At 45.4% G+C, this 27066-nt stretch overlaps 1 protein-coding gene across 2 annotated transcripts in view; it reads right to left on the bottom strand.

The window, feature by feature from the left end:
* LOC148024328 (putative protein phosphatase 2C 45) overlaps nt 1–19259 on the bottom strand; it is a 100518-nt gene extending 81259 nt beyond the window's left edge. The window contains exons 1-2 of one of the 2 annotated variants that reach the window (XM_087693946.1): nt 19065–19259; nt 18892–18991 (exon numbers count right to left, since the gene is read on the bottom strand). In XM_087693946.1, coding sequence (XP_087550072.1) covers nt 18892–18991; nt 19065–19088 — 124 coding nt within the window. In that variant the 5' untranslated portion in view covers nt 19089–19259. The remainder of the gene's footprint in view (nt 1–18891; nt 18992–19064) is intronic. The other variant, XM_087693947.1, reaches the window with a different exon arrangement.
* Between the last annotated feature and the right edge of the window lie 7807 nt (nt 19260–27066).

Raw genomic sequence — 27066 nt, 5'->3', positions numbered from 1 at the left:
CGGTGTCTATTGCAGGACGGGGTGAGATGCAGCTTATTTCAGATAGACGTGGTGGTACCCATACCTCAGAGGTTTTGCATGTGCCAGGTTTAGGGTATCATCTACTTTCGGTTCATAAGATTTGTTCCCTTGGACTTTTGGTGGAGTTTGACAGTGATTCGGTGCGAGTCCTTGATCGTGCGTCAAGGAAGGTTCTCTCATCAGGATATCAGGAGAACGGCATCTACAAATTGACATCTTCAACCGCCCTTCCTACTCTTCTTCTTACCTCTCAGACACAGTCAGAGCTATGGCATGCTCGGTTTGGTCACCTCAACTATGATTATCTTCAGAGGGCGTCACGTGGACAGCTTGTTCGAGGGTTGCCGGACATAGTGGTGAGCCAACAGCCGTGCGTCTCCTGCATTCATGGGAAACAGCATAGGGATGCCATTCCCAACAAAGCTTCGCGACGGTCTTCATCACCGATGGAGCTGGTATCTACGGATCTTTGTGGCCCTATAAGGAACGAGTCCTTGAGAGGCAGCTCGTACTTCACGTTGATCGTAGATGGCTACAGCAGGATGACTTGGGCCTATTTCTTGGCGTTGAAGTCGGAGGCCTTCTCCCACTTCAAGGATTGGCTTCTCTTTGAGGAGAACCGATCGGGCCGGCGATTGAAGACCTTGCGTTCCGCCAAGGGTGGTGAATTTGTTTCTAATGAGTTTGCTCGTTTCTGTGCAGATAAAGTTATTCACCAGGAGTTTGCTAATACCAACACTCCTCAAGAAAATGGCATTCTTGAACGGAAGAACTGAAGTGTGATCGAGATGGTGCGCACTATGATGGAGCACCGACAGACACCTCAGTTTCTGTGGACCGAGGCTATGGCTACTGCAATCCACATCCTTAACCGATCCCCCACTTCGGCCGTTGATGGGATGACACCTTTTGAGGCATACTTTGGGACTAAGCCCGATGTTCCTTATTTTAGGGTTTTTGGGTGTGATGCCTATGTTCACATTCCCAAGGCTCATCATGATAAATTTGAAGCAGCTTCCTGAAGACAGGTGTTTGTTGGCTACAACTCTCAGTCCCAAGGCTATCATTTGTATGATCCCGTCAAGCAGGATGTGTACATCAATCAAGATGTGCGGTTCGTGGAGGTTCCGACCATAGCAGCGGGTGAGGAGCATCCCATTCTTGGAGATCCAGGGGAGAGTTGGGCTCCCGAGATAGTTCCTTTGGAGCCCGCGTCTTTTGACTCCGATTCTGTTTCCGATACAGAGTCTACTGTTCCACCGGTCACCCCCGAGGAGTTACCAGCGGTGGATATCCCAGAGTCTTCAGCTAATGGAGAGAGACGAGGAGAAGTCTGGCCTCCTCCTCGTTGGGCCCGTGACACACTCCGTGATTCAGGGATCGAGAGGGTCCCTGAGGAGTGGGGACCGCAGGATGGTCCGCGACGGTCACGGAGGCACCAGGCACATTCTACGGAGCTTGTTTGCTCTAACTATTGTTTGATGACCCGTGTTATGCAAGATCGAGAGCCCACCTCCGTGAAGGAGGCTTTACAATCCGCACCATGGAAGAAAGCTATGGAGGCCGAGTTGGAGGCTATTGAGAGGAATGGCACTTGGTATCTCGTGCCTCGCCCCCCGAATAAGAAGGTGATTGGCGTCAAATGGGTCTTCAAGACCAAGTACCTTAGCGATGGTTCTTTGGACAAGCACAAGGCTCGCCTTGTTGCTAAAGGTTTTGCACAGCGCCCAGGGATTGATTGTCATGACACTTTTGCCCCCACTGCTCGTATGGCGACTATTCGAGCTGTTCTTGCCTTGGCTGGCCATAGGAGATGGCCTGTCTACCAGTTGGATGTGAAGTCGGCCTTTCTCAATGGTGATTTAAAGGAGGAGATCTATGTAGAGCAGCCTTTTGGCTTTGGATCTTCAGATGGGAAAGTCTACAGGTTGAAGAAGGCTTTGTATGGCCTCAAGCAGACTCCGCGTACATGGAACGAGAAGATTGATTCGTTTCTTCGATCCCAGTTGGGATATCGGCGTTCCAAGGCCAATCCGCAACTTTATATACACACTTAGGAGGCTGGTTGTGTGCTTTTTGTGTTGTATGTTGATGATTTGATTGTCACAGGTGATCACGCACAGAAGGTCAAAGAGACGAAGGCAGCTTTACATCAAACGTTCGAGATGACAGATTTGGGCCTACTCCATTTCTTCTTGGGCCATGAGATTTATCAGTCTCAGAGGGGGATTTTCATCTCTCAGCAGAGATATGTACAGGAGCTCTTGGTTTCTTTTGCAATGGAGGATTGTCGAACCATTTCTACTCCTATGGATCTGAACTGGAAGGCCACTTCACATTCAGCTTCTCCCATGGTGGATGCTTCCCGCTATTGTCAGTTGATTGGATCATTGATTTGGCTTCTCAACACTCGTGTTGATCTTTGTTTTGCTATTGGTCTCTTGGCGGGGTTCATGAGTGAACCTTAGACGGTGCATTGACAGGCTGCCCAGAGGATACTTCGGTATTTGAGGGGGACATCTGATTTAGGGATTCATTATCCAGCAGGCACAGGTGGTTCAGATCTTGTGCTTGCAGGTTGGAGCAACTTGGATTGGGCTGGTGATGTGGACCACAGGCAGTCTACAACAGGTTACTGTTTTACCTTGGGTGCTAGTGTTATCTCATGGAGTAGCAAGAAGCAGCCCACGGTAGCCCTTTCGTCTACTGAGACGGAGTATCGGGCCGCGTCTTCCACCACGTGTGAGGCTGTGTGGCTTCGGAGATTGTTGGAGGAGCTTGGTTGCCCCCAGACTCGTCCTACTTTGCTGCAATGTGACAATGAGAGTTGCATTGCCTTGGCACGGAATCCTGTTTTCCATGCCCGAAGGAAGCACATAGAAATCCAGTACCACTTCATCAGAGAGAAGCGTCTGGATGAGACCATCGCTGTGGAGTACTGCAAGATGGAGGACAATCTTGCAGATTTGTTTACGAAGGCACTTCCCCAGGCTCTACTTCAGAGACATGCCAGATCCCTCAGGCTTCTGCCCCGCCCACGCTCTGAGAGGGGGTGTTAGCGATCAGATTCAGATCCTGTCGGAGTGCAGTCGGACTACCACATGGCAATCCGACCTGTTGCTGGACAGTCGGCTGCATTTAATGCAACCGACCTGCATTTACTAGGCGCGTATTTTGTGGCTATTTATAGCCGATATTCCATCAGTCTTTTCCCACTTTTGTTCACAGGTTTCAGGCTGGAGGCTCGTGCAGATTTCATCTCTGTCTGCAGATTTCAAGTTGGAGATCATGCAGACTGCAGCGGACTTCGAGGTGAACAGGAGGTTGCATCGTCAAGGTGGAGACACGCAGTCCCGCGCACTGCGCCCGTGTACATATCTGCATATCTTTGTATACAGCACACTTTATACAGCAGATCTTCATCTTCCACTGTCTCTTTCTCTCTCTTCTCTCTGCGTTCTCTCTCTCTCAGTCTTGGTCCCACGCTTCCGCATCGGTGCACTCTGACTGATACCAAGTGTTAAGATGGAACAAGCTCACAACTCAACTTCGGGCCAAAAGACAAGCTTTTCAAACTCCCCCAAACGTGCATGGAGCCTTTTTGAAGGTAACACGAAAGTTTTTGGTGCTCACGCAAGAGCCTAGGGTGGAAACCCCAGCCCTTCCCTATAACCCCCTCACCTCTCAACCCAAGAAGAAACTAAACCCCCCCTCTCACTTTTCACTCAAGTCACTCACCTTCCCTCCTATATTTTCCGATGGGATGCCCCGAGCCACTTAACCATGCCCAAGCGTGACGCGCAACAGCCCCGTGCCGTGTCGCCACCAAGGAGAGCCAAGCCTCGAGTAGGGTACCTACAGTCAGAGTGCAGCGATGCAAAAGAGTGGGACCAAGACTGAGAGAGAGAGAACGCAGAGAGAAGAGAGAGAAAGAGACAGTGGAAGATGAAGACCTGCTGTATAAAGTGTGCTGTATACAAAGATATACAGATATGTACACGGGTGCAGTACACGGGACAGAGTGTCTCCACCTCGACGATGCAACCTGCTGTTCACCTCGAAGTCCGCTGCAGTTTGCACGATCTCCAACCTGAAATCTGCAGACAGAGATGAAATCTGCACGAGCCTCCAGCCTGAAACCTACGAACAGAAGTGGGAGAAGACTGCTCGATATCGGCGTCACATCACGTCAGAGAGAGAGAGAGAGAGAGAGAGAGAGAGAGAGAGAGAGAGAACTCTTGCAAGTACACAACAAGATGAATAGAGAGAGAGAGAGAGATTCTGCGCAGCACTCAAAGGTTGAGCTTTGATATGGGGAATATGCATGTGTCAAGTGGTATTGATGTGGATTTTCTTGACCAGCATATTGGGCATGGGGATGAGAAAGAAAGGAAAGATACATCAGTCTGTGAGCAAGAAACACGCACATCTTGCTGAGGCAAATTCGGAGCACACAAAACCGGTTCATCAACAATCATCTTATAGCATTTTCCCATCTCATCCCCTTCCATCAACTACCCAAAATCCTCAGCCAAAGAGTCACCATCTGACTCCACCGATTCTTTCTCATCCCCATGCCCAATATGCTGGTCAAGAAAATCCACATCAATACCACTTGATGCATGCATATTCCCCATATCAAAGCTCAACCTTTGAGTGCTGCACAGAATCTCTCTCTCTCTCTCTCTCTCTCTCTCTCTCTCTCTCTCTCTCTCTCTCTCTCCATCTTGTTGTGTACTTGCAAGAGTTCTCTCTCTCTCTCTCTCTCTCTCTCTCTCTGACGTGACGTGACATGACACCTGATGGTCTGAAATGACACCTGATGCTCTAACATGACACCTGATGGCCTGTTGTGGACATGACACCTGATGCTCTGACACCCTGACCTCATGCTGACTTTCCCAATTTTAACATTCGTCGATGCTAACACAATGGTCCTGTAGCTGAAGCTGTGTTTCTGGTTGCACTGGAATGCAGTGAATAAGGGAGTGCAGTGATTCTGGTTGCGCAGGAATGCAGTGATTCTGATCAACAGTGAATAAGGGAATGCCTTGATTCTGGTCATGCTTGACTGTCTTCAGTGACTCTGGAGTGACTGCTGTGCTGTGCATAGTGACGTGAGTGTACTCAGAAGCCTGACATGCTGTGCCAACTGATTTGAACCCAGACCTGAGTAATGTACTGAGATTGCAGACGTACTCAAATTGATATGACATGAATGTACTCAGAATGACATGAATGCAGACCTGGGTGAATGTATTGATGCACTAACTTGTGCACTAGGCAATGTATGCATTGACTTTGATTTTGATCAGTCTTGGAAAATGCAGTAATGCAGTGACTGGGGCTGCGACTTGTATTCCTGCAGTGACTGTAAACAGTGTGAAGGCATTTGGGCTCATAAAAGATTAATGGGCTTGCAAAAATTTAGTGAGGGGTTTAGGGAAACCCTGAAAATTTGCAGGAATCACAGACATTGCTCTGATTTGACGGTACAAAGTACAAGCTGAGTGGCTTTGCACAGTGTGTGAAAAATGGATAATGCAAACAAATGTCAGCATCAAACAGTGTGTGAGAGATGGCTTTGCATACAGTGCGTGAGAGATGGATAATGCAGACAAATGTAAGCATCAAACCATGGAAAATGAATATCTGGGAGATGAATCTGATCAAGAACTAACATAATCATCCATGGAAGCAATGTTCAACACCCCTTCTAAGAACACACGGTACAAGACATATGGCCGTAGGGTCCGTGATTGGACCGTCTCCCCAATATCTAACAAGCATGGAAAGACCTCACAGACCATGAATGAAAGGAAGTGCAAAGAAATACATCTCATGATTTGCTCTGATGTACAAATTATGAGACAGGAATTGGAAAAAGAAATACGAGAGCAGGTCAAAGCCGAACTAATAGTAAATCAGAAGGCAAAAATGCAAGACACGTAGACAAAGATTAAGAATGACTTACAGGCACAAATGCTGTCCAAAATGCACATGCTGAAAACTGAAATGCATAAAGTGGTAGATGCCTACAAATCTGAAATCTTAGAACTGAGGGAAGAATTGAGTACATTTAAGAAAAAAGAAATGAACGTGCAAGAAGAACTAGAAAAAGAAAAAGAGGCACTAAAGGCATGCGAAAGGGAGGTTCACTCATGGGCAAAAGTGGCAAAGACAACACTAAAGCACATAGAAGAGGCCAGCCCATGGATTGAGATAGTAAAAAAGAATAAGGGAACATCAGTGAACAAGATTGAAGCAATGAATGCTACTTTGGAAGAAGAGGCTAGGAGATAGAGGCTAGGGTTTTGCATGTACATGTAGTAGGATGGGAGGAGAAGAGCAGCCCACAGGAAGATGCTAAGACATTTGCCGACCAAATTGGGGCCTTAGATGTACCTATAGTTGATGCTTGGAGAGAGGAGAAAGAGGACTCGGTCCAAGGCTCTAATTCTTTGCTTTGGGGACATAGAAAAAAAAGACATTCCTCTCTAAGAGGAGAGCCCTCAAAGGTGAGAAGATTTATTTGGATGAGGACCATACCCCAACACAAATAGCACATTGCAAAGAATACATGCCCAAGGTATTGGAGGTTCGCAAAGAGGGAAAATGGGCTGTTTCTAGGGATGGATAAGTTATCATTACTGATAAAACTGCTTCATGACAGTACGAGGCCTATGAGACACTTCCGATGTCAATATAGAATTGTAATGGATCCCTAAGCTTGAATGCTAGTTACTTTGAAGATAGCTTCCGAAACATAGATATAGCAATGTACACAGAAACACACCAATGTAAAGGTAGTTGATTACCAAATGTGTGGGAATACAGGTGGGCAAGTGCATTTCGTCCAACAGCTAGAAAACCAGAAAGCACCAGGGGTTTTGGAGCTATGGCCATACTATACTAGAAAGACCTCAACTATACTAGAAAGACCTCAAAGGGATAGTGCAAGTAATGAAGAGAGATGATGATGCACGATACTTATGGATTAGGATACATGCAGGAAGGCCACGGGATATATTCATTGCAATATGTTACTTTCCTCCTGCAAACTCTATCTATGGCACACGGGATGGATCTCCCTTTGATGTACTTTACGAGGATATAATGAGATATGCTAGCATTGGGGACATATTATTAGTAGGAGATTTCAATGCATGCACTGGATATAGATAGAGTGACTTTTATATGCATGATAATACCATGTTCAAAGAGATCGACAAAGATGAAATAGGCCTACACAGGAGAGCCCAGGATAAAGAAGTGAGTACCTATGGGACACACCGATTGGCTTTGGGAAATACACATAGACTAGCCATCTTTAATGGTCTACCACAATGGCCAGGATCTAACATTTTGACATGTTGGAATCACAAAGGAGGGGCAAGTACTGTGGACTACTTGATAGGCTCACCAACATTGATACCAGACATCCAAAACTTTTAAGATATCTAAGAGACCAATCGGCACAGCAACAGATCATGCTATTTTGACATTCATGCTCTCTTGTGGACATATGTAACATGAAACACCATGCCTCCCTAAACATCCCAAATACTATAGAAGATACCTCACATATCTACAGTTTGCAGTGCCACCTAGATGCTTTGCACATCTTCTATAGAGATAGAGCCCTCACAGTGAACCTTGGGAAGACCAAAACCATGGTTTTCAATACTTCAATAGAATGGGTGACTAGATCTATGTGCCAATTCACATTTGGGGGCAACATAGTGAAGCATGTGAGGGAATATGTCTACCTGTGAGTCACCTTCTCAGGCCCACGATTTTCATTGAGAGGGGTATCAAAGGCAGGTCCGCCACGAGAATATGCAGTACTAGGGGCACTCGAGAGTCAATGTGCTCACATACAATTCCAGGAGTCCTGCACCAAACTATGGCTGTTTGACACCAGTGTCACACCTATACTACTATATGGAGTAGAGGTAAGGGGTTGCAGCTTCTACCATAGGCGTCTTAGCCCACTCATTGATCCGACTAGAGCAGAGAGGGATTATTATGATGGCTGGGATAGCATGGAAAGGCCATTGATCATGATGATAGCACGCATGATTAGGAGTAAGCCTCCATCCCAGATCCCATTGTCATAGCAAAGCTAGGGGCAGTACCTATAGTTACGGAGGCGCTCTTCAAGGCAGTGACCTTTTGGCACAAATTATGGGAGCTTTCATGTCATAGATACTTCAAATTGGCCACTGACTTCATCTAGACAACTAGCAGCAGGAGGCGAGAAGTACTATTGGTTTTCATAGATGGCTATTTGGATGAGCCTACATGGTTTGGATATTGACCACCTTCCACCTTTTGATTATAGCCTTGACTGCCCTACACTTTCTCTCAGCCGATTAGAGCTGAACCAGGTGATCAAAGCTGATATCTTGAGGATTGAGACAGCAAGGACATGGATCCACCCACCACTCCCTCTAGGATCGGGGACAGACTTTTTCCGCACACTTAACCCTACTGATACTACTAGCCTAGTAGAGACAGAGCCATCCCACCAGACACCTTGCATGCCACGCTGTGGAGTCACATTGGATAGAGTCATTTCCCTTCGTCGAGCACAACAACCCCGTCTATCAAGACCACATTCAAGGAGGCCGCATCACAGTCGAATCAAAGCCAGTATCACAAGACACCGAAGACTCACCACCAAGCATATCGGTGAAGTAGCTAGGGATTGCATCATAGCTGAGATCATGTGCAGATCTTGAGATCAGCTATAGCCTATAGTCTTTGTACATGGTCCTATCAGATTTGGTTCTCCTTTTCTTTTCTTTTCTTTTCTTTTCTACCGATGGGGCAACACTGCACATGGTTCAATCCTAGTATAGTCCCATTGTATAGTTATTCTCAGCATGGTTTCATAGGCCACCCGCTTATTTTTGTGTTATCTTTACCTTACTGATGAGATGACATTAGACATGGATGTACTCTGGATTTTGTCTCATAGGCCACATTGGCCTTATGTAGACGTTAGTATATCTTTCTTTCTTTCTTAGCTGATCCAAACGTCCTAGGCCTCGACATAGACACGGACGACACCTTCATAGGCGGATACACGGGATTATTGCTCGGGCTAGAGCTAGGTCCTCCATACCCGCATGAGATTGTACCATTTGGAGCTCATTGTTACTAGATAGAGCTCTATGTTTTACACATAGTCATAGTTAGTTTCCTTTCTTATTTTGCTTTATGTTACATACATATTTTGCCCAGACAGTTGTACCATCATACACATGATTGTAACTCATGGTCTCATAGGTCAGTTTGGCCTTTTGTAGACGTTAATATATCATTTCATTTCATCTCTCTCTCTCTCTCTCTCTCTCTCTCTCTCTCTCTCTCTCGGCAATCATTGAGAAGGGCCAAGCTCGAGACAAGAGGATTTAGTGTTGCGTTGTGGATTTTCACAAGGCATTTGACACAGTACCTCAAACACATTTTATGCAGGGATTGCAAGAGATTGGAGTGCCTATGGTTGTGGAGGCACTCTTTAGAGCAGTGACTTTCTTACACAAGATATGGGAGCTTCTGTGCCACAAATATCCCAAATTGGCATTGACTTCCTCCTAAAAGCTAGCAGAGATAGGTGAGAGGGACTGCTGGTGCTCATAGATGGCCACTTGGATTAGCTTACATGGGCTAGACGTCAACCAACTCCTGCTCTTTGACTATAGCTTGGTCTGTCCTACACTCCCTCTCAGTCGATCTGAGCTACATTCAATCATTAGAACTGATGTCTTGAGAGTTGAGACAAGGAGGACTTGGATCCAACCGTCGCTCCCTCTAGAACCAAAGATTGAGTTTTATAAGAGCCACTTCCTACACCTCTTTGAGGATGGATTTATTGTCCGCCCTACCACAATATATGGACACACACCTCTCCCACGGTATGTGGGCTGTTATTGGACAGATGTGTGTCTCCTCCCATCAGTTGAGGATAGAGACAGGCAGATGGACAGATATTCCAGTGGAGGATAGGATATGCCAGCTCTGTAAGACAAAGAGCTTGAGATGGAGGAGCACTACATATGCAGATGTAGTGTACTATGACATATTGGGAATGTATCACTGCCTTTTCCATGAGGGCTTTGGACCTCTTTGCCATGTCACGGAGCATAAGGACCAAAGGTGTCTAGGGCTTCTACTCCTAGAGCTCCAAAGATGCTGCATGGCACTACTACGAGACAAGAGACCAGCTCGCCTAGAGGGACCCAAGTAGAGAGCAGTGACAGATTTCTTTCATAGACCCACAGGCACTACTAGCTCAGCAAACACAGATCCATCTCACCAAACTATCCCTACTCCACACCACGGAGTCACACTAGACAGGGCCATTGCACTTTCTTGAGCATGGTGACCTCGACCACGCGGCCGATGACTGAGGGGCCCATACTATAGTCAGATTAGAGCCATCATTACAAGACACATGAGACTTGCCCCTCAATACATTGGCATGGCGGCCTTGGATTACATCATGGTTGGGATCGTTTGTTGTTCTTGACATTTAGAGAGGAGCTACTATAACTAGACACTTTATACATTCAGTTTTTTAGACATAGAGATCTTTAGATGTTAGCCTAATACTAGGATGCATTTTTCTTCCACTTTCGTGATGAGATGACATTGGACAGAGATGTACTTTGGTTTTGTCTCATAGGCCACATTGGCCTTTTGTAGATGTTAATGTATCTTTCTTTCTTTTATCCGTGTGTGTGCGTGCATGCACATGTGCGTGCGTGTGTGTGTGTGTGTGTGTGTGTGTGACACTGGCTGTCTCTACACTCAATAGAGGTAAGACAATGGGTGTACAGGCCTGCAGGAGTATGGACGACACATAGCGCAAGGCGCAACCCTAAGTCTGGGCATAGAGCAGGATGGCCACTACATAGGCCGATGAGAAGAGCTCAAGCGGCGCACTCTCCCTCTCTCCAATTCCTGTTACTGTATGCCTGCAAGCGACCTAACCAGGATCTCACAGACTACAGGTGACCTCTCTCTCTCTCTCCTGGCAACCTGAGGAGCAAGGTTGCACAGACTGCACGCGAACTCTCTCTCTCCTGGCCATTCAATAGCACGCTGTCAGTAGTTCCATTTGCAGGGCGATTGCAGGTCTGATACGTTGTGCTATTAGGGCATATCCCTCTAGTCACTGTTTGACCTGGAGAAGTGTGCAGGCTGGGTGAGGCAGCAACATTGGAGGTTGCACCTGCTTACAGGGTCTCTCTCTCTCTCTCTCTTTTTCGTAAAAGGTAATTGTATTAATTACGAAAAAAATACAAGATTACTTTATTACAAGATACATGACGACAATCTAAGCCATCATGTGAAGAGGTTCTAAGTACTACAGGTTACAACATCATGGCAAAGACACAGAGGAAATTGCGATATGCCAGGGACGTAAGTCCTCCCTAGAGAGCAAATCAGAATGTTGGAGAAGATCTAACTGCCAATACAAGAGGCCCTTAAGCCTCACAATATGCCGCTGAACATTATAGGCGGAGTCAAAAAGAAAAGCATTCCGAATGGTCCAGTTATGCCAACAGCCCCAATATCGAAGAAAGTGATACATGAGCTTCATATGTGGCTGTGCCGGAGTGGGGTATTTGGGCTGCCCAAAAACCCAATCAAAGGGGCGCAGGGTGAAACCAACCACCCCTTGCCAAACAGCCGACAAAAATAACCAGACTTTCTTAGCGATGGGGCAAGAAATAAATCGGTGGCGGGCAGATTCCACAGTAGTGGTGCAAAAGAAACAGTTGCCATTGGAGATTCGTCGCTTGGAAAGAGCTGAAGCAAGCGGAAGACCACCAATCATCACTCTCCAAAGAAAGACTTTATATTTGAAGGGTGTCTTGTTCAACCAGCCCTCCATCACAGTTGCCCTCCACCATGACCGGGATTTACACAATCCCCATAAAGCATTCGCTTTAGTAACTAGCCATTGATGATCTTTAATCAGAAGATGATACACTTGGTTAGCAGAAGCTTTGCTTAAATTCAGCCAGCCTTGTAGGTCCCAATCCTGCCAGGGATGATCCGAAGCAAGGGTAGGAAAGGGTTGTCTGCTCTGGAGCACCCTCAAAAGCTGTTCCCATAAAGGCCTATATCCACGAGGGATCCTGAAAATCCTCCTAGCTGTACGAAACGATATAAGCACATTGCGACTGGCAAGGGTGGCATCCGCAACTGAAGACAAGCCCAAACGTGCCATCCGGTTGAATTGTGGTCTAAGCTCATGTTTACCTTCCCATGAAAGTAAATGCGAGACTGCCAGCAATTCCAATTGAAAAGAGTTAGTAGCTAAGCGATCCTCCGCTGGATGCCACTGAGCCTTCTGGAGGACCTGTTTCCAGGAACATACCAAATGAGTAAGCAGCGATGAAGAAGAACTGGAGAACCGCGAATCAGCATTAAGAACATGCCACCAAGAACTCCGGATTTGGGTATTGCCATGCAGAAGCCGATGGCCCTCAAGGAAATAACGGGCTATATCGACCCATGGATGATGATCCGAGCACATGGCGCGGAAAAGAGACCAACGGAGTGCCTGCATGTGAGTTTGGGCATCTAAAATAGCTTCGCCATCCATGCGTTTGGGGGTGCACGCATGCGACCAAGAGATCCAGGAAATACCTACATGCAATGAGTCCTTCTTCCATAGCATGAAACGAATAGACTGAGTAAGAGCATTCAGAGTCGTAGTAGTCCAGGGCAATAATGGCAAGAAATATGTGAGCATTGGCAACATAATTGTCTGGGCTACTTTGAGGCGAACATGGAAGGGCCAGGCCTGAGACTTCCATTACATAAACTTAGCCACCATTTTCTGCGAAATCCAGTGCAGAAGCTGCTTTGGGGGAACATCAACACCCAAAGGGTACCCAAGATGCCTGACAATGGAGCCACGAGGAACAACCAGACCCTGCCAGTCCAAGGACTGCAAATCCGACTCCGTGCAGCTGAGAATGGCTGATTTGAGCGCATTGATACGAAGGCCGGACGCCTGACCAAAGAGATCCCAAACATCCAATGCTTTTCGAAGGTTATCCTTGTCCGCATGCAAAATCATAAAGCTATCATCCGCCAGGGATTGGCTAATGAAGTGCTGTCCTGTAGGAAGCGACAGTCCGGCCAACTGAGAAGAGGCTGCCATATGAGATAACATCGAAAGAACTGGATGTGTCACAAGGGCAAAGAATAGAGGGCTCAAAGGGCACCCCTGTCTGACAGAACGGGCAAGGACAAATGGCTCAGTTACACCTCCGTTCAGCATGACTCGCGAAGACACCGCATCGCTAATGGTGTAGATTAGACGAGACATCCGAACACCAAAGCCCATAGCAGACATAAGTTCAGTCAAGATAGTCAAAAGCCTTTTCCAGGTCCAGTTGAATCAGTACTACCTCCTGATTAGAATGCCTTGCATAATCAATTGCCAGTTGAGCATTCAATACATTGTGCAGAATATTTCGGCCCTTAATGAAACCATACTGGAGAGGGTGCACAATGGCAGGGAGATGCTTATGGAGCCGATTCACCATTACTTTGGAAAAGATTTTGTACATTGAACCCATCAAAGAAATTGGGCGCCACTGTATCAACTTAGATGGCGAAGGGACTTTTGGAAGCAGTTTAATAAGTCCTTCTTTCCATGAGGAAGGCATGATCCCCGTTTCCCACACCTGCTGAAACAAAGCCTGCAATGGTTTCGCCAGTTGGGTAGCAAAAGCTTCAAAGAACTCATTGGTGAGACCATCCCAACCCGGACTTTTATCCTTAGGCAAGTGTAACAAGACGTCCATAACCTCTGCCTCAGAAATATCTGACTCCATAGTAGCTTGCATGTCCTGCGGAAGCTGATTGCGGACCAGGTCATAAAAAACCGAACGGGCCTGAGTAATTTGGGCTGAAGGTGGAGAAGTGGAACCGAGAAGGTCGCGGAAATAATTCTTGCACATATGCACAATAGTTTGCGGATCCAGGATAAGGTGGCCTTCTGCATCCTCAAGTCTGGTCATATTCTCTCGAGCAGGAGAGGCGTGGAGAGCTCGAAAGAACTTATGGGTCTAATATGCACTATCTTGCAAAGTCTCCGTCAGATGTTGCAATTTGGCCTGCTGATATGATTTCTACTGGAACTCTTTAATAAGATCAGCCACCCGCATGGCCAGTGCGAGCAGAAATGCATCGTCCGGAGTGTCCACCAGCAGAGAACGAACCAAAATCAGCAGGTCCTCCGCTGCCTATCGACGCCGTCGACAAAGAGAGGCATGATAGATCCCATACTGCCGAGCAACCCGCTGCACATTAGAGAGCAATCTTTCAAATGACGCAGTGCCCTGAGAGGAGAAGTCCAAGAAGAATCTGTCAATCAATTGCTGCATATAGCCCTGAAAGATTGCATGCTTCAAGTAGGACGAGTTGAAACGCAAAGGGAGTCTCTCCAGAAATTGCTTGAAAGGTGCAATGGGTTGTGCAAGCAGCTCGAGCTGCAGAGGGAAATGGTCCGACAAGGCATATTGCTGCAACACTTTTATTTCGAGCATCTCGGGAAGAAAATCATCATTCTGCATGATAGATATACGGTCCAACCGCGACCATGTTGTTGCATACTGGGCAGAATGGAAAGTAAACCCTGTAGAAGACGGGTGTAGCCAGGACCAGAGATCTTGCTAAGAACAGCAAGAGCCAACTCATGCCACATACAACTTTCCGGCGCATCCATTACCGAATGCTCCGATGTGGACTGCGAAGAATCAACACACATATTGAAATCCCCCATGAAGAAGCCCCGTCTGCCAAGTGACAAGGAGGTCTGCAAAGTCTGCCAAAGCTCCTGACGAGATAACGAATCATTCGGAGCATAGAGGTCAAGTAACCATAAGATTTCCCCTTCGAATAAAATTTCAATCACCAAAAAGCGGCCATGAACATCATTTTTAATAAGAACAGGTTGATATTTGTCATGTACAATCATGAGCACACCCGAATAATGCATGGCTTGTGTCCCTGCATAGAACAAACGAAAGCCATGGCAATCCACAACTTTTCCGGCTTCACCGTGACTCTTGTGCTCAACAGCGCAAAGGACATCCCACTGATTCTCATACAATACAGTCCACATGGCATGTTGCTTGTGTCGAGAACAAATTCCTCGCACATTCCACGTGGCTATTTTCATGTGTATTCAAAACAAAATTAGGTACAAGGCACAGCTTGCCTCGATTTGACTTTGTCGGCGAGAATGTCCAGGACTCCCTCATCCAAGAAATCCGCCAACACCGCAAAAGAGTTCTGAGGACCAGATTTGGAAGTAGACGGCATATCTGCTGGCTTGGGGTTGGAACGGGGATAACGACGGTCCCATGGGGTAATGACGTTGCCTCTGGTATCAAAAGCCAGCTTAGCAGGTGGACCCTTTGGACGATCCGAATACATTTTCCTGGCGGACTGAGGACCGGGGGCAGAGGAAACCATAGCAGGAGCAAAGCGCTCGGAAGACAACATTTCCTTCCTGCGCATATATCTACGCATGGAATCTTGTGAGGTAGTAGACACAGAATTCTCCATGCCAGCAACAACCCTGTTGCCTTTTTTTGCATATACTTCAACCCAATCAGTGGGACGGGAATCCAAACCCGAGACCTGTTGTTTACCTTTGGCCAGAACTTGGGGCGGGTGGATAGTATCCAGCGACGGAGCATCACACACCATATCTTCCATGGGCGGCGCGACATGGCCAACATCTGAAGTGTGTTGTTGTTCCGGGCATTCAGCCATAAAATGCCCCAACTGTCCACAGGAAAAGCAATGTCCTACAAAATTACCCCATTTCAAACGAAAGTGTAACGGATGCATGCCAGAGCAATTGAGGCGTAACCAAGCAGGCCTTCTAATTGCAGTGTCCCATAACATACACAAGCGGTTGCGATTCACAGCCCTGAGACTGGGAGGGACCAGAACAGTGCCCACAGCGGCCATAGCATCCTTCAATAGTGGCCAATAAACAGCCGGACAATTTTCCACTTCTACCCACACAGGGCATTCACGTTGCAGCAGACGCTGAAAATCTGCCATTGGGCGCCATGGAACCACATGAACCAACCGGCGATCAAAAAACAAAGGCAGTTTAGACAGGAGAGCAGCACGGTGCGTCTCAGATTTCAACAGGACCTCAAAAAAACCTCGGGAGCCAACAAAATCCTCTTCAACACATTCCCCTTGTAGCAGACTGTGCAGCCACTGGCGAATATGGGAAAGCAGCGGGATTCGACCAGTGAAGAAGAGTATCACAGCGCGATCATAAAACACCGAAAAGGAGCGTAGGACAGTTTTTGGGTCCACGGTGGCTTCCAAAACATCGTCAGGTGCAGAGTCAGAAAAGACTTCCTGATTATGGTGAACATAATCGCCAAGCAGAGTGTTGGCAAATTCCAGCAAATGCTCCCAGCCAACATCCTGAGAGTCCACAGAATCCGAAGCAACCTGAGCATATGAACGATCCTAATGAACACCTATCTCTTCCGAAGTATGCTTGGTACGTTTACCCGCAGGCTGGATGTCAGCACCGGGGGGCATCTCTTCAGTGCACGGAACCATATCCTCATGTTCCTCAGCATCAGAATCTGGGCCAAGTGCTACCACCGTTTGGTCTATGAAATCCAGATCCAAACCAGCCATCGTGTATCACGATCTGATCTCAAAGGAGAACTGACCCTCTCTCTCTCCCTCTCTCTCTCTCTCCCTCTTTTCTGTACAGAGGCGCTGTCCAGGGGTGTACTCTGCAAGGGCAGCTAATGAAAGCAGAGCTTTACCTGTCAGCCTCAATCGCGGCCTGTCCCAAGAACCCTTATGGCAAGGCACAAATCTAGCAGTGCAGGAGCAGAAGGGCGAAACAAAGGCCTGGCCGTCTCAATGGCAGAGCGGGACAGTCTGGGGCGCAGGGCAGGGATCCGTCGTCAGCGAAACCCTAACTGACAAGGCGAAGGGGCAAGAGGCAGGCGCAGAGGTCGCAGCTCAGGCGGTTGAGGGGCGCAGGTGATGGGCCTTCCGAACGCAGGGCAGGGGACTCAGCGGCCGTGGACAGGGCGTCAGGGGCAGGCGACGGGCCTGCAAGCGACGAGCAAAAGGCGTCTCCAGGCGGTGACGATCAGGTGACGACGACGAGCCAGGCGAAGACGACGCGGGTCCCCATCTCTCTCTCTCTCTCTCTCTCTCTCTCTCTCTCTCTCTCTCTCTCTCTCAACACGGCTGCCTCAGCTCTGCGCGCTGACACAGAGCAGGACACCGCAGGCTTGCAGGCGTCGACAGGGTCAACGGAAGGTCAGGTCGCCATCGCTCCGTCCACGTCCCTCATTCTCTCTCTCTCTCTCTCTCTCTCTCTCTCTCTCTCTCTCTCTCTCTCTCTCTCTCTCTCTCATAATGGGTTATTTATATTAATTATGAAAAACGTAACAGGAAAACAGGTTTACATAGCTCTACACCATCATATATAAACGGTTACAATGGATTCAACAAATAGAAAAGGACGAGTGTGCAAGAGGCACCCCGGGATTGAACAACACACAAGATCAAGAGTGCAGACAAGATTTGGGCGCATGAGTCTGGACCTTCATTTGCCAATGTCTCCAGCACAACATCTTCAAAGGAGTATCCTAACACTGCAAAAGGATCGGGCCACCAAGCATCAGTTGGTGAAGAGGAAGGCCCATCTGCAGGGTGGGAGGTAGAACCTGGGTACTTGCAATCCCACAGAATAATCACTCGACCATCAGCATCAAAGGCCTGCAGGGCTGGTGGATCGCGTGTAGGCTACTGTCGTTATGACTCCTTGGGAGGCTGTGGGTCCTTGGGAGTAGTAAGAACTGAAGTGGTCTGCGCATCTCAGCAACATCATCAAACGAGCAATCCATTCCATACATCTTTTTGCCAGACCTAACTTGGAGCCCCCTTGTGGCTCATGCCTGATGTCATGTCAAACACAGCCTCATGTGTCCACCTATGAGTGCACAGCTTGCTTGACCATCCACATGATCTACCACCACTTCCAGGGCGATCAGCATTGACTTTAACATGGCCAAGTGATCAACTATCTACCTCTGCCGCCTCAAACATGATGCTGCAATGGAGCTAATTTGAGTTGAGAATGGGATACGAATGGACTGAGGATGAGTTGAGAATGGGCCAAGATGGCCCAGGAGATGAGAAAGGCAGATGAACAGCAAGAAGCTTGCAACAAGGGGAGGCTATGTACAATGAAGGTATCGACTGGTGTCAAAACTGGTATGGAGCATTGTAGAAGCTCCACACATAATAGAAGAACCACAGGTGAAACAGTGACGTGATACAAGCAGAGTGACTTTTTGCGAAATCTGTCCCTATGAGATATCCCCTTCCGACAACTAAGCACATACATTGCAATCTCAATGTACAAGTAGAACGCTAACTCTTGAGACTAAAGAATCTGCCAGTAAAACTGTAATGTAGCCCGCCCCTTTCTTTTATAGGCAAAATGAGTTGGAGTCAGTCAGCTGTAAAATAGCCATCAAACAAGCAGGACATCAATAAGGCCGTAGGCTACAGATTATCTCGAGCGAGACAAATTCTACCGGATTATACAAAGTGAATGTAATTGTTAATGATGAAGAACGAGACATTCTTCTACAGATTCTCCCAAGTGAAAGTGATCATTGATTATGAGGAATGAGACGTTTTTCTAACAGATTACACAATGAATGTGTCTATGTACGATAGGATGAATCGGATATTCACCACAACTGAAATTTCCAACATGAAACCAAGAAGAGCAAACATCTTAAAAAAGAGAGACTTAACCTGTGGAACCAAAGGAATTCTGCGAGAGCGAACGCCTCCTTCCAAATAGAAAAGGCGAAGATGTTGCTTGCAAACATGTGGAAGGGGAGCTTCTGCAAACCTGGAAGGAAGAATGAAGCATTGAAGGACAGAAAAATCCGAGATTCGCCAAAAGAGCAGCGCGCCTCTATCACCTGCAGGCTGAGAGGAGACGCCATGCCCAGTCACAGTGGAGCGCCTCGCGTCCTAACAGCCAGCAGACGGACAGACACAGACGCAGACAGACAGACGAGAGAGAGAGAGAGAGAGAGAGAGAGTGTGTGTGTGTGTGTGTGTGTGTGGAGTATGTGAGTCAGAGAGAGAGTCTGTGTGTGGATAGATGGTTGCCAAGGTGGCGCTCACGCACACGTATTCGCCAACCAATTTCTTTCTTCTTCTTTTTTCTTTTTTCTCTAAATTATTGAATTGAAATGTTTACAAAGGCTATTGTGACCGACCAAGGAGACTCAAAGATAGGTAGAAAATCACAGGGTTATGAGAATAGAAGAAGTTGATCGTAAAACACACAATTGGAGTGGTCCAAATGATATACATCTCTGGAACAACCATCTCTCTTAGAATCACACCAATGGAAACTATGGAACTAATTTACGATAATAGCAACAATCAACCATGGCCCACACAACTGCGGATAACTTGCGTTGGATCCAAAAAATCAATGCGTTCCATGTCCACTAGATGTACTAAAGACCAATCCAACACACATAAAATGAAAAAGATAGGGATGCTTTAACTATAAAGTGGTCATGGATGACATCTTACCCAAAACCTAAGAACAAATTATTGTGTGTTGACATGTCATTGAAGTCCAAACTTGGGAAATGACACCCGAAACTTGTCTAGTAACTAGGGTAGAGATAAAAGGATGAACAAGAGTCTCATCACACGTAATGCATAAGACACATCTACGATTGGAGTTCTTGCAACCACATAGCATATTCCCAATGGAGAGATCCCCAACAAGAAGCCTTTATATAAAAACTTTCCTCTAGCAAGGAAGCTTTGACCTCCATAATTGAAGCAATTGATCATACCACTTAGCTTTATTGTCCCAAGCAAACCAGCCTTTATTTTGCCTTATAATCAGCCATCGCATGTGTGTGTGTGTGTGTGTGTGTGTGTGTGTGTGTGTGTGTGTGTGTGTGTGTGTGTGTGTGTGTGTGTGTGTGTGTGTGTGTGTGTGTGTGTGTGTGTGTGTGTGTGTGTGTGTGTGTGTGTGTGTGCGCGTGCGCGTGCGTGTGCGTGCGTGTGAGCTACTCTTGAAGTTTTATTTCCATGTTTTAGCTAATATCTCAAGATTTTATGGTATATCTTTCATTATAACATAAGTGTGTTAGCAATCATCCTAAGCATTCTTATAGCCCCATTTCTTGCTTAAAAAATGTTTGCAACACAACCAGATGCATGTAAGTTCTACCTATTTCCAAGTTGTACTTGAGCCCCACCTAGTTTTAAGGTGCAACTAGGCAAGCCCTTTTTTTATCAGTTCTTTAACTTACTTAGATTGACATTTGTACTCACTTTGTGGTGCACCTATTCTTGGCCAAAAGATGAGGCCTTGGCTAAGGTAAGACTCCATAAGCTTTCGTGCTAATCAACCACATGCCGCTCAAAGTAGCTTAGATTATTGGCCAAAGGGTGTAATGTTGATTTTGCCTACTATAAGATTCCATGCACTTGTGTCCTTATAAAGACATGCCACTCAATTCTTTGAGGTTCAAACATACCCTCTTCTTCCTACTTTGGCAAGGTGAAAACTTTATTGTGTGTCTTCTCCAAGAGCATGCTAACCTCAACACACATCCTCTTCAAACTTCTTTTGAGCACCAAAAGCTATGCAAGAGCTTGGAAACTACATCAAGACACCAAGTTCTTTTGAATTACCAAACCTTACCTTTCTATTCATCATATCGAATTCATTTTGGACAAAGTTGCTTAGATTTTGACTAGGGTATCTTATTCATAAAGACTACTATACAATTGGTTTTTGTGACCATGAAAACAAGTGCTTGTTGCATAGTAAGGAATATTTAGCTATTAAAAAAGAGTGGTACTATCCTAATCAACATTATGCACTCATTTCTTGAACTACTCACAGGGTATACTATTGATTTTGTGACCTTGAAAACAAGTATTTGTTGCATAGTAAGGCCTATTTAGCTACTAAATGAGTGGTACTATCCTCATCAAAATTATGCACTTGTTTCTTGAACTATTACACGACCTATTTTTTGCATTGCTTGTCAGCCCTCTTCCTTGATTAGCCCAAATATTTTAGCATATTGCAACTACTGACTCAAGCAACACACTTAATGATCTAATTGTTCACGGCTAATACACATCGTCGTGATTATGAGAGTATATTGATGATACAAGTATATACACTCATGAAATAAGCTATGCAATCATTAATGACTCACAATCTATTTGACCAACTTAAGCTCATTAGTAGTAGTGGCTCATATTCCAAAAGGCATTAAGCAAATCGACTGATATTAGTTATATATTATGGCTTGTCTGATATTGCTATTTATATATTGGTGTTTTTACATGTAATAATGCCTCACAATGCTCAGGAATAAGGAAGATTGTTATCACGCTATATTAACAATAAATTGAAATTCATACAACCAACATTGGGAGGAAGCATGTAGTGGCATGGTGGCTATTGGGAGGAAGCATATGGTGGCATAGTGGCATTTAAATGTATTAATAACCATTATGAACACTTATTTAATATTACTTAAGCAACCACATGGTAGCTCTTCCACACGAAAAGGGGCCTTGCATGCATTACAATGCATGGGCATCGCTTGGAGAATCCTAAGTAGACGCTAAGAGAGTGCGGGTGAGAAGAAAGCTTTTAGAGCGAGCTTTCAAGTAAGTTTTTCATGGAAACCCCCAATTTTTATTCCATAGGCCACTTTTTCCACTTTTTCTTATAGGCATATACAAACACCATTGTTAGCACCACCAGCAACATCTCCTTCTCTTCCTCCTCATCAATATCACAACCACCAACACCACCAACATCCATCTATCTCTTCCCCCCCACCCCACTCTCTACTCAGCATCTCTCTCTCTCTCTCTCTCTCTCTCTCTCTCTCTCTCTCTCTCTCTCTCTCTCTCTCTCTCTCTCTCTCTCTCTCTCTCTCTCTCTCTCTCTCTCTCTCTCTCTCTCTCTCTCTCTCTCTCTCTCTCTCTCTCTCTCTCTCTCTCTCTCTCTTTGTGCATATATATGGATTTAACTCATATATCCATTGGCAATAGATCCTTGCATTTTCTTTAGAAGCACTTGAAATTTGCATTGTTTCATTACATATGTCAAATATTCCTCCAAGGAATGCACACTATCACATTCCAAACTTTAGAAAGTAAAATTATACGTGTCTTTCAAAACACAAAAGTCTTTCACATTGCATTGCATTAATATACCTCACAAGGGTAAATAGAATATGTGGTATTTTACAAGTTGAAAAAGAAATTATGCTTAAAGCAAATGAATTAAATTAATTGCAAATATTAAATTTAAATGAACTCCATTGTTGGAGATTGAAATAGGTATTCTCTAGCAAAGTCCTAGACACCCCCATGAAATTTTGCTAACATAATCAGATAGGGAAGCATATGTTTCAATAAAACAATATCCATAGTATTTCCCTCAAATGGAGGTGGATGTATAAAGAAGGTAGGTGGGTCATGTTGCATCTTTTCTATATTCGCATCCACAAATAGAGTTGTTGTAGGGCTAAAGTGTGGCCATTCAATATCATTGAAACATTTTAGGAAGTGTGGCATAGCTTGAGTTTTTCTTGAAGACTAAGCTTTAGGAACTATCTTGCACTTGCCTTGACCATATTGAAAGATAAATTGTGGTGATCATGCAATTTTCTTTATACAACCTCTTCTTACAACTTGAAGTAGCTCATTCAAGCTTTCCTCCTTCATTGAGATCCATATGGAAATATCAAACAATGCATGTATGTCCACTAGAAACAGCACGAGGCTTGGCCCTACGATGACCCAATATCTACCTATCTCCAAGGGTTTGTTGACTAGTAATGATCCCTTTTTCTTGAGATGCCTATGTAGAAGCACCCTATTTACATCAAACATGGCAAGCTTCCTTGTTGTTGGGGTAGCTACAAATGAACATTAGGTGATGTAAAACCACACATGCATTGCTATGAATAAAAAAAGGAGTGTTGTCAACTTTTGTCATTATATATGCTTAGCTATTTATGTCACCTTTGTTCTCAAAAATCTCCCCTCTTTAGTAGAGCAGTACAAGCATATGACTTCTCTTCCAAAACCCAATGCTACTTATGCAAGGTCACTGCAATCCAAGATTATGTCCCCTTCTCTTGTGTATGTATGCAAGATTGCCCTCCAAAAAGTCATGCCATGTTTCATACCACCTATAGCATGCATTATTGATATTAAGGTGTTAACACTACATTAAAGGTTCAAAATCACCTCTCTTAGTTTGAGAACAAGGGATCTTATACTAACCTATCATGAGAGCTCTTGTCAAATCTTGCATCTAATCAATCATTATTATACAATTATTATGACTTTCGAATGGACTATTCCTCCATAGTTGATATCTTTGCACATGTATGCTAGTATTTATATCACATGTAGCTACATGACAAATGCAAATATTAAATTTAACAAGTGTAGATGTTAACCTTAGCACAAGAAAAAGTGAAAAATGTGAAAAAGCGCGAGTCGGGAGCTGAAAGACATGACCTAGAAGGAAATCGTACACATAAGAAGAAGTAGGAAGGGAAACAGTCAAAAAAGTGCAAGGACTATCTCAAAAGCTAAGTCAAAGGCAAAGGCACATTTGTAAATGCAACGCGCCCCTAAAACTTTTGTAAAAGAGTGCTAGGATCCCTCCTGTGCAAATTGTAAGGGTAGACTGAATGTAGAAAGCAAACTAGGAAGATAGGAAGACAATGGGAAAGAGGGCCTAGGCCACGGTCGGCCATGTAAAAAAGGGGATGACCACCCAAAAGGGATTAGGGTTTTGTATATAAACTCAAAAAGTGAATGAGAAGCTCATTCTTTGGTGTGTGACAAAGTGGACTCGTCTTCTTTTCTTCTTCTTCTTGCTTTCTTGTGTGTGCTTGAGAGAGGGATTTTGAGAGTGTGAAGGAGTGACTGCGTGAGGGTGAGGGATCTTGGAGAGGTGAAGCTCTCCATCATCTCCTCTCACCTACTCTTCTCTTCTCTTCTCTTGTCTCGCGCACGGCTATGGAGGATGGAGTTTGGAGGTGGAGGCTTGAAGATGCTTGAGCTCGCATCTCGAATCGTGGAGCTATCGATGTGCTTGAGGGAGGAGGCAACTCATTCGCGCATTGAGGTTAGCTCACTACACACCAATATGATCGAAGGTGCGTCGGCTAGGTGAGAGATAGCCATAGGTGTTCGCTTGAAACACTTGAACAATAAGCGGTCCGTGGGTCTTGGCAGTTAAGCGTGAGCTCACCTCTACATTTTGGTTTCATTGTCTAGACCAACGGATTCAAGCTTGAGCACTTGCACACCTCAAATTGAGCGACAAAGTAAGGGTTTCATCCCCAACTTGGAGCTTGAGATAGGTAGGATTATGGTTTTCTTCAGGATTAGGCAAGTAGGAGAAATCATTTCCATATTTTGCTTTCGATTTTTGTTGCATTTAGAGTAGGATAGGACCGAGAAATTGAAGCGAGAAGCTTTAGGGTTACTGCTGTGAAACAAGCCCAAACACGAAAAAATGGGAAAAAAGAGTGCTTAGAGGTGTTAGAGTCACATGGGGAGTGATCATGAAAATTAAGGTTGAATCCTTAAGACCCCGAGAAGCAAAGGAAGGCCTCATTTTCACTTGTGGCATTGAGAGAGAGACAGAGACAGAGACAGAGAGAGCTTGGATAGCCAGGGTTTTCTACGAATCGATCAACTCCCATCGGCATTGTTAGCGCATCCCAGGTATATACAAACCTTGCCTTGTGGTCATAGCTACATTCTGGAAGTCCTCGACTGCTAGCTTGCTCATAATCGTGTCGTCAATTTGATTTTTCATCATTTCAACCCCTCAACTAGCAGAATCAAACCACCTTACCAGTGTCCGATTCCAAGAATCAAACGCTCAGACACCCTACACCCGTCCGATTCCAAGAATCGAATGGCCAAACAATTGGACCACGGTCATGTGTCCGATCCTAAGGATCAAACACTCAAACATGTGACCTCGCTTGATATTGAAAATTGGACTCTCACACCACCCCTATCCGATTTTGGCAATCAGACACACTCAAATTGAACTAATCCATCCTGTCCAATTGGACATACCCTGTCCGATTTCGAAAATTGGATATCCCATAATCGGACACGAAAATTGGACCATTCAGAATCGGACAACTAAAATCAGACACCTATCAAATCGAACGTCTGATTCCTAAAATTGGACCAGATTTTGACACATCAAAATTGACAAATTTGCTGCCTTCGAGACGATGGAGAGTACAAATCACAGCAAGAGAATTCACCAAAAGCCTTACAAGCAAATCTAACCCTAGAAATCACAGCCAAATAGCCAGGAATAGTGCTAACACTGATATCAGCATATTTGACATGCTTAGAGCCGTAGGCTAACCAGTAGACCTCAATTTGACCTTGAATGAGCTGAATGACGTAGTACATACCCTAATCACCAGCAAGAACGGCCAGGAATTGGCTAGGAGTCAATCATAGAGCCCCATTATGCCAAGTACATAAATGAGAGTGCAAGAGCTATAATGTCACTTTGTATTCGCACCCACATTGTTTTCCGGAACTTGAAGTGCACTTAAGAAAAGCTAAAAGCCTAATTTTGCAAAGTGCACAAAAAAGAGCATGCACACATGCCGAGTGAGTGTAAGTTGAGGACTATTTGTAAATAATAAGGAACTCGCTCAAACTTAACAATCAGAATGAACCCACCAGTAGGAGAAGACCCTAAAACATAGCCGAGTGATTGAGAACCCCAAGTATAGGACCAAGCAAGGATGCAGCACAAGAGTCAGACACAGTAAGAACCAACACCATTGGAGTAGTGGATCTACCTGACTTGATCAATCTCATCAACACCCTAGTGGAACAAGAGACCGTGGATATAATAGAGAAAAGCATGAACCACTGACGTGACGAAGAGCTTGATCTCGGAGATTTTCCGAATGAAATCCAACAGATGGTGAGCAAGTACAACTTGCAAACCCAAATGGACCACCACGGTAGGCCATATGAGAAAATCGTAGCTGACCTCAAAGAGGAGATGAGACTAGCGTGAAAGGCCCTCTAGAGCATAGTAGTCTACAATCATAAGCAACAAGCTAGGAGCTTACGTCAAAGTATAGAAATGTGCGAGATTCAATAAGTGCAAGCCCTAGCAAGTAGAAATAGGACAGGACCTGATGTAGAGAGGGAAAGAGTGCTAGAAGGTGATCTCATGTTGAGCGAGCTTTGTTACCAAGCGACTGCTACACAACTTGTCAGCAAAGTAGAGCGACGCTGCATTGGCAACCTCGTTGCTTGCAGGATTAGAAGTTAACTAGGGCTTTAAGAGCCAATTGAGAATTCCTATCATGATTAAGCAATTAGACAACTACTAGCCAAACAACAACCCATACAGCCTTGTAGAGCAGTTCGAGCAAGTCTACAAGGCCAATGGCCTCACTGATCTTACTCAACACTCGCAAGCTTTCGGTCTATGCTTAGGCGATAAAGGTAGGACCTGGTACACAAGTCTAGACGTTGATGAGCAAACTAACTTTAGAAACCTCAAGAGTCTCTTCATAAAGAGATTCTCTGAGCCCAAGCACTCCGATAACCTTTTAGTACAGCTAATGAATGTCAAGCAGAAAGACAATGAGGACATTAGAGACTACGTCATCCACATGCAGAGTCTCTTCAAGATAATCCCAACTGGCAAGCGACCCACTGAAAGAGCGGTCTCCATAGTCTTCATCAATGGGATATGAAGTGAGGAACTCTACAAAGCCTTGCAGGGAATTCAAGCTTGCAACAAGATGCACTAGTTAGGGTCTTCAGAGCAAGGCCATTCAAGTGGATGACCAGCTCAAGGAGAGGAGCTCCAGGAGCTCAAACCAAGAC

This window comes from Lygodium microphyllum, chromosome 15 (genome assembly GCF_053477565.2).
Source record: "Lygodium microphyllum isolate KBCC chromosome 15, Lygodium_microphyllum_v1.1.10, whole genome shotgun sequence".
NCBI lineage: Eukaryota > Viridiplantae > Streptophyta > Polypodiopsida > Schizaeales > Lygodiaceae > Lygodium > Lygodium microphyllum.
Note: the sequence above shows the minus strand (reverse complement) of the source record. Positions and strands in the feature narration are given on the sequence as shown.